Here is an 11,668-nt window from a genome sequence, read left to right as displayed (position 1 = left end):
ATCATCATGATAGTAGGAGCATAAATGTTATGATTGTATGATTATTAAGGCACGTATTGCAAGTTGGCAATATTAATTATAGAAAACAAGAGTCATTCTTTGCAAAGTTGTAAGGAAGGAATAGTTGTTTTGCCATAATTAAGGGAGAGAATATTATGCTTCATTTCAAATCTAAAGGATTAGGTTGAGAAATGTTAATAAATTTAGTCAAGGGTACATATTGTGTTCTTAAAATTTCGATTATGATTATGGCATTGCTCTTCACAATTCGAATTTTGAGAACATAGCAAATAAAACATTATGCGTCGTGTCCCATACGTTTCGGGTATAGGATCGATTGCAAATGCTTTAATGTTAGACCATTCTAAAATTTTCCAAATGTCGAGCGGATTTAGAGGGAAAAGGGACTAGAATTGGTTTTGACTAAAATAATTAAACAACTATCAAAGGACAATCCAAAGTTCGACGAGGATTGGTCGCTTGTGAGTAGTTGGAAGTATAGTATTGGAAGATATGGAAATGTTTTCATAATGGATGGACCATATCGACATTATTAGGAATAAATAAGATTATATTAAGAATAAGTTGTCATATGGAAAATATGGAAATGTATCCATATTGGGAATTGAATATTGAAAATCTATGACTAGATTAGAAACTTTTATGCAAAAGGATGTTCAAAGGAATGTACTTTGAGTGAGAGGCATCATATCTAAGGAATTGTCTTGTAACAATCTCCGATAGAGGACTTTGTAATATCATTGGCAATAGTCTTTGTGACTTTGGTGCAGTGACATTACGAAAGGATCATTGCATAAAATGTTAGAATCTATCATATTCTATAAGTGGCAAGAATTTGATATTCTTAAACTTATGAAAAATGGATTTGGAGTTGTGAAATGAGAATGATTGGAAATGTGTTTAATGTGATCTATTTCACAAAGTAAGAACCATAGGTAAACATTGTGTGCATGCTAGGAGCATGGGACAAGTGTAATAATTCAAGTAAGAAGTTGATTAACCGAAACGACAAATAATGAGTAATCGATATGGTGATAAATAAAAGGTGTTTTATTTATACTCAAAGGTTTGAGGCCATATGGGATTAGTATTATACTTGTGTTTCACCTTTGCATGTTTTGACTTCCAGAATAATTGAGTTTATTAAGAATAATCGAATTATTCAAATGGGTCACAGTCATTCATATGTTGGAAGTAGATATGAATGAAGACTGTCGTGAATTGGTGTGTGGATTGTCTAAAGAGCATTAGACATAAGCAAATGTTTGCTGCAACGTTCATGAGTGCTTATGAATATGATTTGAGCATTGGATTAAACCCACGCTCACTTGGATCTCTCCATGAAATTGTATCACGAGTGATTAGTGAGACGATAACATCTTATATTCTGGAAACCGAGATGTGTGAGTTGTATCTTGCGAATCGGTTACACATTGATAATATGTAAACGCACTAGTAACTTGGTGTTATAAAACATATTTTTGTGTGTGATTTGGTTAGTGAGTGCAAGCAAGCATTGTATCAAAGTTTATCCGTTCCTTTTATCCAAAGTAGGATAAAATCGATATCTTTGGGCCCCTCGATGATTTAGTGATGACAAACGTAAATGCTCGGCCGGGCTAGGGCTAATTTGATTTGTTTAAGTAGTCAGTCGTCATAAATCGGGAATCGAGATATAGTACAAAGAGAATGATTTGGAATTATATCTCATATGATATCTAGAATGGAGGAATGTATGATCCCTTATCTAAGGACACGCATATCGGATATGATCAGAGTTGACAGCGGCTTTGGAAAGCTACGATTGCAGATCAGGATCTGAAGTCATACGCAGAATAGTTGTTAGACTTATCCAAGTGGGAGACTGTTGGATTAGTGTCTAAGTCGATAACTATTTTGGTATGTACTTGACCCGATGGTGCATGGTCCTTTTGGGTTGCCTTCACCAAAGCAACTTGATTGGAGAAATATATAGAGAGAGAGGCTATTATGATTTATTAATATGTTATAAGAATAATATATTAAGGGAGAAATCATATTTGTTTAATTAATATTGGTCAATAATTAATTAGGAATTAATTTTGTGATCAAGTGTAATTAATTAAACTAGAGGGGTTGAATTGTAATTATGTGATAGTTACAAAATAAGGTAAGGATTATCTTATTAATGGGTTGGACGAATCTAAGGTGGTAAGGCCTTAGAATTCGACTAGGATAAGGGTTTCTAAGACTTATCTTATGGTTACTTGGTGGGCAAGCAACTAGATAAGGATAAGGACTAAAACCCTAATCTTTACACCTATATAAACCCCCTAAGGCTCAAGAATTCGTCCATGCCTTCCCAAGAGGTCCTAGAGACGAATTCCTACTTCTCTCCTCTCTCTTTATACCTTCTCCACTTGCTTATGGTGTTTGTAAGCCATTAGAGAAGTGACACTTGTGACTCTAAGCCTTCCAAAGTCAATTCAAGGAGGAATTGGGATTGTTATTGCTACATAACAATCAAGGTAATATCTTAAACCTAATTATATGTTAATATCGATTTCCATATGTTAGAATTAGGGTTTATAGTCTTGAATAACTTGCATGTACAATAAAGAAACCTAGATCCAAGCATTAGGGTTTGTATGAGCACATAGGATGTCTTATGACCAAAACCCATCAGTTGTTGATTCGATGACATGGGATAATTTTATGACTAGATTCAAGGTTCAGTTCGCACCACTGATTGAGTTGCAGCCGTTGGCACGAGAGTTTCAGGATCTTCGCCAGACTACTGAGACGGTGGATGAGATCACTGCAATGTTTCGTGAGAGGGCACTATTTGTTCTATAGTATGTGGTGGATGAGGAGATGACGAAAGTGAGATTATACTTGATTTTTACACTTTGGATCCCAGATATTGATAAGAGAACTTTTTAGGACCGAAAGTGTAAATTACTTTTACTTTTTTTCATTTATTTACAATAAGCCTTGAACTTGATAGTTTTACTGCTGGAGTCATGAAGAAAAAAGAGATTCTTTTTACAAACAAGGTACTATTTCAAATTTATTGAATATTATATTAATATGAAAGAATATTTACTTCTAAGGGTACCTGATGTTAGAAGACATACATATACATATATATATATATATATATATATATATATATATATATATATATATATATATATATATATGTATATGTATACATATATATGTATACATATACATATATATATATATATATATATATATATATATATATATATATATATATATATATATATCACATGCGAAGGGCTTGGAAGTTCTAGAAGTGGCATTGCAGATCCAATACAACGCAGTTGAAAGTACAATCCTATTATTGGTCAGAGTTTTTGAAGTATAATGTTTCAATAAGAAAAAAAAAATGAAAGTAAAAGGCTGTAATAGAAAGGAATTGCAAGTACATTGTTTTTTCCTACATTTATGTCATTGGAAAATATGTACCACTAGATTAAAAAGTTATCCAAAAATGAATTGTTACAGTTTATGTGGTACAGTAAGTGTGTAGCATAAACATTGTCTGGTCTTTCTTGCAGGTCATATGGTACACACTCCATGACCAAAACAGTTTATAATTACATGCATTCCAACCCCCGCAAAGTAGTGAATCTTCCCTAGTTGTTATTAAAACTGTCACTTATAAAATGAATTACCAATAGAAAACTTTTGTTAATAAAATACTAGAAATCTGAATTTAAGTTATAAAAGGAGTATCACTTTAATTTTTCTTAGAAATTTATTGGTTTTGAGAAGTCCATCATTATAACAATCAACCACCTTTTAAATTGCTTACACAAAACATTCATATTATGTTCTCTTTATTTTATGTTTGATCTTAAAATATAACGAAATAAACAACTGATAACTCATCAAGACATAAGATACTTCTAAAAATACGAAAACGAATTCATGCAAACAATAAAATATAATAATAATGCATTATTAGTAATCGCAAATGATGAACATTTGTTGAACTGTTGAACACCTGAAGAAAGTTCCAATGTTGAATCCATTAATGAAGAACTTAGCGTTCTTGCTCCTTCTCTGTCGATCTAATTAAATGTTTGTCTTGTTTTGTTTTAATTTTCTTGATCAATTTATTATTTGACGATTAACATTTTCTTTTTTATATATCTGCTGGTTTTATTGGTTGATGTGATTTTGTGTTTACAATTGGAATCAACACAATGAAATTAGTAAGCAATTTCTTATTATGTGAAGTTCCAGTGATAAAGAAGAAAACATGAATTAGTTTTTTCGTCTTTTTCTAGGTTACATCGCATAAGAGAAAATTGATAAATTAACATTCTAATGAGATAGACACATCAATCTTAAAATCCCAAAAGGCTAGCTGGAAATTTCAACGGTAGGCAACTAAAATGAAATTTTTTGTTCATTGTTTCTATAAAATGTTTCTAGTTTAACAAACACGTACATACGATCCTAACAACATCACAAAACACAGTCTACGACACTGACAACAAAAGAAGTCCAAGATCCACCAAAAAAAGCATGATAAAATAATAATAAATAAATAAATAAATAAATAAAATAAAATAAATAAAATCTAAACCGGGGTGAAGTCCAAGATTCTTTTTCTAGTTACATTTTATATATGGTACAAATTAAATAAAACACAACTTAACAAAGAAAAACCAGAAAACGAAAATAACTATTAGCATAAGAAATCCTTAAGTAGTAAATGGTACAAACATTCATTTTCAACAATAAATACACAACTCATACTCATAAACAATGACATCATATCCATCATGCACACATAGAATTTCTAATGGTGTTCAATTGTTCACGTCTAAAGATGTTAACCACAAAGACAATCATTAAGAACAAGATCCCGATGTAAGAGGCAGCTATAGCGCCAGATCCTTGGTTACAATATCGTTCGAAATTGTTGCAGATCTTATTCCAACGAGCATGGGAGTTTCCATGTCTTGCTAGCTCGCCCATGAAAACAGTTGCAGTAGTTGCTCCAGATACTAATGCAATCATCATCTAAAATGAATATGAAATTAAAATGAGTCAATTGGTTGGTTTATTTTGATGTGCTAACATTTTTAGCTCTTGTCTTTTTATTAAATTTAATAAATAATCTCTCTTAAATATGATCTTTTTAATTATTTATTAAAATTACAATCTTTTTTTTTTGAAAAATACACATGACCCTCTCTAATAAATGAATGTTTTTTTTGTTATATATCATCTCCTCCTTCATTTTGACCCTTGTCATTTTGTGAGAGTTTTAGAATTTTTATTTTTCTCTTGTCGTTTTTTAGGGATTTCGATTTTTTTTAAATAAAATTCCATAAACTTGTAATGGGTTCTATAAAGAAATAAAATCATCCTATTAATTTGATAATAAATTCTTATAAATACTTCAAACGATTTAAATTTTTAGCAAATGTTCCAAAAGATTACATTCTATTATGTAAAGTATTACTTTATAAAATATTTCATGCTTTATATTGATATTAAATTTTTATTTTTAATAAACTCATGTAATACATGGGTCTCACATCTAGTTTATATTATTTAACATTCGATTAGGTTTCATACGCTAACCTTTTCAACACATTTAACATATTTTATTACTGTTAATTAAGTTTAGAAATTACTCATTTGGTTTATAGGAAATAATCATAACTAAATGAACATTTTTTCTCTTTTCATATATATTATTATAAATTATAATGCTGACCGAAAAAAAATAAAAACCTAATAAATAAACAGTTACTCCATTCGTGTTTTATTCTTCATTAAATACAATAATGTTGATTTTTTTATAATAATATACACACTTTCTTTAAACAATAAAAATAATAAGTTTCAGTAAACTAATCTTCTTTAAAAAAACTAAAAGTAAAAATATAGAAAAGTAAATCAGTTAAATGATATTCAACCATCTTAAATTATATAGCATATATAATCAGGGGTAGACAGTGAGATACCATGTCCAATGTAGCGACAGTTACAGAGCGCAAACCCTTCAAATCATATTTGTTGCTAACAAAACAGAGTGATAGCATCAAGAGACTGTGAAGAGTCGCCACCCCATTAGCGATTACAAACATTCTGTATGAATATAATTATAAACATTATATCAGTTCCAATATATATAAAAGAAACAATCCAACTGATTATATAATTTCATCAACATATATATATATATATATATATATATATATATATATATATATATATATATATATATATATATATATATATATATATATATATATATATAATTGTTGAATTTCAACAACACATTAACGACTTACACATTGGCAGGGTTGTGCTGGAACTTGGCAGTGAGGGTGAGTTTGACGGGAGTATTACCAACCGTGGCAACAACAAAAGTGTGTGCCTCTTTGTTAAGAGCCATGACAATTGTAGCAGTAGCAGTGGCAAACAACGCCACAACCCTCAATAATGGCACAACCATCATCACTCTCGACCTTCTTTCAATACTATCCTTTAATACTTTCACTTGCCCTTCTTCACCCATTTGTTTTGATGCAAGATTAAAATGTGTATACGTGCATATGCATATGTCTATATAATGAGGATGGTGATGTGAAGTCTTTAGCAAGGGTGTGACCAAACACTCGTATATGTTGGTGTTAGTTGTTGGGAAATGTTCTTGGCTTAATTAGGTGTGGACGGCTCATCTAAAGTCGGATTATATGGAACACTAAAATAGTAGCAAGTGTACTGATTTTTTTAATATATATTCTAACAAAAAATATTTATTTAAGTTATATACTATATAGTTTTACACTGATGTTGATTAATTATATGTTTTTATAACTTAGTTTTAAAAGTACTAGCTTGCGTAAATGATTTATTTAGATAGGATGGCAAGGAACACAAGAATTAATTAAAATATTAAAAATAAATGAAATGATTTTTTTTTTAAATCAAATGAAAAATACTACAAGCCAACTATGTCATCCGTACCGCAAGATTTGACATCCATAAAAATCTGACAATCATATCGTGAAATCTAACATACAACGGATTTATGAGAAAGAAACAATGGTTATTTTATAATATCTACTTTCGTAATATTAAGATATTCAACACAAATATGTCTGCTATAATTTCTATGAGATAAAAGCATGGCTTCAAACTTTTTAGATGAGTATTGACGTTGTTTGTTTTGGTGGTTCGTGACAATAAAAAATAGTGAATGCATATATGTTTGGCCTTTTGTTAAAAATTACAAAAATATGTAAGTGTATTGATGATGATGATGTTATATATGGCAACGTTATGGGTGTACAAAACTTAAACAGTTGAATTGGAATTGACAGATCCAATTATAAACTGACCAATTAGATTGGATATTGATTACAATTGGATTTGATCACTTTTGAAATTTCAAAATCTGATTGGATTGGATCGGTTATTGGATCACCCTTAAAATCCAATAGATAACTAAACCAAACTGATCCAATGTCCATCCAATTGAATATCTAATTACCGTCAAATATTATTATCCAATTAATATTAAATAAAATTAGAAATAAAACCAATTTTCTTAATGATTTTGCATGTTTGAACCCTTGTCTTTGAAGTTGAAGACTTGAAATGTCGTTTGTTAGTCTTATTCAACGTAATTGTGTGATGTTTTAGTTTTAATTATCATAATTATATTTGGTTGTAATTAGATAGAAAATGGATTAGAATTGGTTGGGTAAGAGGTACCTAATAGAATATATCCAATAGATGAATCGATCCAGTTCAATATCCAATTGGATCAGTGTGGTTCGATTGCATAGAATGATTTTGATTGGATCGGTTGACAAAAGCTAACATCCAATGGATAGTTGTTGTACCAGTTCCATTGTATTTAAACTGATGGATACCCCTAAATGTTGTTCATACAGCTCACAATAATGTTGTAGAATATAATGGTGGATATTTTGGTTACTAATGGGTTAGTGAAGATGATGGTAAATATCTTTAGATAACTAACATGTTGTCTCGTTTCTTTAGATAACTAACGGGTTGCCCCATTTATTTAGATAATTAACAAGGGTTCCCCATTTCTTTAGATAATTTACAGGTTACCCCGTTTATTTAGATAACTAATGGGTTGTCATGTTTGTTTAGATAACTAATTGGTTTCCTATTTCTTTAGATAACTAAGACACTACAAGAAATATGGGCATCTGTGACTAAAAGTTTAGAGACTGATTAATCAGTCTCAGATACCATGTATTTAGGATTGATTAATCAGTCCTTCATACTATTGGGGACTGATTTCAATGTGTGAATCATTATAGACTGAATAAAACTACTAGTGACTGAAATTCAGTCCCTTTTATATTTGCACTGAATTACATTTGGAGGGTATCTTATTAAGGACTGAATTTCAGTCTTTGATATACATACTCAGTTTTTACTTTGGAGAGAAACCTCTTAGGGACTGAATTTCAGTCCTTGATAGACTTGCGGTGTTTTTCATTTTTAAAGAAACTTATTAGAGACTGAGTTTTAGTTTCTGATAGATTTGTGCCAATTACGATTTTAGAGGGAAACTTATTAGAGACCAAATTTTAGTCTCTAATAGACATGTACTACTTTACATTCAAATGGACATTCATCATGGAATAAAGTATTTGTATCTGATCCGAATTAACATGTCATGCATATCATGTATCAATGAATGATGAATTAATCACAAATACTAGTTAGAAGGATGTTTATTAGGGACTGAATTTCAGTCTCTAATTGGCATGCCTTAGTTTTATAGGGACACTTATCAATGACTAGATTGGAGTATTTGATAGTAATCAATGAGTTCTTGATACCATAAATCATAGTGGTGAATATTTCCCGGATAGTATTTTGAAAGACACTTATCATGGATTGAATTTCAATCTCAGATAGACACACATCATCTTATATTTCAAGCGATATTAATTAGAGACTAAACTCTAGCACATGAGAGATTGAGACTGATAAATGAGTCTCGTATGTTGTATATTAAATTTTGATGAACTGTAGCCTTTGGTAGACATGTATACTCTTTTCATGGAAACTTATCGATGATTGAGTATAATTTTCTTATAGACAGGAAACATATTAGCCACCTTAACGACCACTACCTCTATTGTTGTCACCGCAGCCACAACACCCATAGACGACAGTCATGCCAAACCAAACAACCCTATAAGCCCTAACAACTACAAACCCTCTAATCATCGATGTCGCACCTTCGATCAATGCCACTGTTGCAGATCCTCGCTCTCCATGTTGTAATTGCCCTCAATAACTTTCGCTCTATGTCGCCACCACCGTTTCGTTGATCTAGGTCGGCACGTCTATTCACAACTGTCTCTGTCCCAATATGTACTGAGGCCAACTTTGAATCAGTTTGTTTTTAAGAATTTTAGCTTCTTGTTCCGTCTTTTTATTCCGAATATACATTGTGATTTTATTATGTTGCTATAAGATTAATCTGAACGTTGTAAAATATGTTTCATATTGATTATATATACTCTAAAAAAATCAAACTTATGGGTTTCAATTTTCATTTTCACAAAACAGATACCTGTTGGATACCTGTCGGTTTCGGCTCCACTATCGGGAACGTAAAATCGGCCGTTAACCCGAACCGGTACTGTCGGGTAGCCGTATTTTTCTAAAAAAAATTATAACTTGGTAAATTTGTTTTTTAAAAAAAATAAAAAGAACTTTCACCTTAGTCTCTTTTAGGGTTTTGTTAATTCATTCTTGCCAAAAAAAACGCCGACACTCTCTTCTCCCCTGAACTCCATTCTTCTCGTCACTCTCTTCTTCTCGTCAAGACCAGTCGTCCCTCACATTACCAGTTTACAATAAAATATCGATTAGAGCTTAGAAGTAGGTGGATCTCTAGTCGACAGTCATTTCTTGTAGCTGTATCTTACGCTCAATCGCAGGTCATCTCTTGCAGTCGTCCATCTTTGTTCAATCATTCACCATCCCTGATCAATTGACTCTGCAACAAGTCTAAAATCGAGAACTCTACAAGTCTTTATCAGGTCAGCTTCTTAATCTCAATTTCTGTAAATATGTGAAACCTCGATTTCTGTAAATATGTGAAGTTTAATTCTGAAAATCATGATTTCTGTAAATATGTGAAGTTTATTTCTGTAAATATGTGCAAGGTGATTCTGAGGATATCGTGAAAGTGAATGCTCGTTTGGCCGCTAAACAGGTATACACTCCTAATCTGTAATCTCCATTGATGTTCTTCGAGAGTTACATTTTTCTTATTAGGAATGTGTGTATTGTATGCGAGTAGGTGAAAGGACCGGTGCTAGTTGAAGACACTTGCCTATGTTGCGATGCTTTGAAAGGCCTCCCTGGTTAGTATAAGATTTCGGGTAGACATGAGAATAATTGAAGACATTATCTTCATTCCTTCTTCAAGAACACTTGAGATTGTCTAAACTTAAAATTCATCATTGTTTTGATTGGAGGACCTTACATGTAAGTCTCCTTTGCTGCACTTCCTTGTTCATTGCATAAAATGATAAAAGCAATTAACTTTCTCTTACATCATTGGATTCATAGCAAGTGGTTTCTCCAAAAGCTTAGTCGTGAAGGTACTTAAATCAATTCAATTCAAAATGTGACCTTGATTTGAACAAGTATGTGCGAGGTATTATTTTGTTTTTTTTTTTTGTTTGTTTAAATATCAGTCACAGTGCTTCTTTAAGACATCTGGAGTCGTTTTTTTTCTTATTTGTTCAGGTGAACGGATTTGGTACATCTGTAGTTGGTTCCCCTTTAGCTGAAGCTGGTGAAGGAGCTACCAATTTTCATGTAGACCATAGAGTTGGTGACCAAGGCCCTTCAATGGCTATGAATGAAATGTTGGGGTCTGGGTTAGAGTCCGTGTTACTACCTTTGAAGCGTGGTCTGGAATTATTGGAGACTTTGGTAAATGTGTCCGTTATTTAGTGTTTGTGTTATTTAGTGTTTGTTGATTTGTTGATACACTTATTGAAGAAAGACTCTGTGAGGAACCCATTAATGACTTTGTTCAAAGTTGTGATATTGTTGCCTTCAATAAGATGTGTAAGTTCATTGTTTTAATCAAATCATTTTCATTGTGTATTGAAGTTATATGATTGATTAGTTGGCTAATGTGTATGGTTTTGTGATTGCAGAGTTCGATGATGTTGTTGTTGCTGTTTTGTTATTGTTGTTTTGTGTTGTTTTGTTATTGCTTTTTTGTTGTTTTGAGACTCTTTATGTTTTGTTGTTTTGTAGTTTGTTGCAGACTTGTTAAATTCCATCTATTGTTGTTTTGAGATCAAACTTTGTAATTGTTTTAGTTTATATATTGAATTATTATTACTTATAAAAGTTAATTTCAATGGCATGTATAAAATAAAAAATTTAATATTCAAAAGACCGAGTACACGGAACCGGAACCGGTTCCAAATTTCTAGGAACCGGTGTAAGCAGTTCGTTCCAATGCTAATAATTTTAGAAGCGGCGTTCCGATTCCATCTAAAATAGGCGGTTACCCAGCTAGGCTCATCCCTAGTTTGGAAGACTGATATTCAGTCTCAGAATGATTGTTTTAAGGAAAGATGTT

The 11,668-nt window shown here is 31.6% G+C and overlaps 1 protein-coding gene across 1 annotated transcript; it reads right to left on the bottom strand.

Moving 5' to 3' along the window:
• Positions 1–4,710: 4,710 nt before the first annotated feature.
• Positions 4,711–6,608, bottom strand: LOC145072299 (CASP-like protein 1B1). Its single transcript, XM_079018705.1, has 3 exons — positions 6,348–6,608; positions 6,018–6,141; positions 4,711–5,064 (listed from the first exon to the last, which is right to left on the bottom strand). Exons 1-3 carry the CDS (start codon positions 6,572–6,574, stop codon positions 4,822–4,824), a joined length of 594 nt encoding a protein of 197 aa, XP_078874831.1. The 5' UTR covers positions 6,575–6,608; the 3' UTR covers positions 4,711–4,821.
• Positions 6,609–11,668: the final 5,060 nt, after the last annotated feature.

This window comes from Lactuca serriola, chromosome 1, assembly GCF_051521515.1.
Source record: "Lactuca serriola cultivar US96UC23 chromosome 1, Lser_US96UC23_V15, whole genome shotgun sequence".
Classification (NCBI taxonomy): Eukaryota; Viridiplantae; Streptophyta; class Magnoliopsida; order Asterales; family Asteraceae; genus Lactuca; species Lactuca serriola.
The sequence above is the reverse complement of the archived record's forward strand: the minus strand, read 5'-3'. Positions and strand labels throughout refer to the sequence as shown.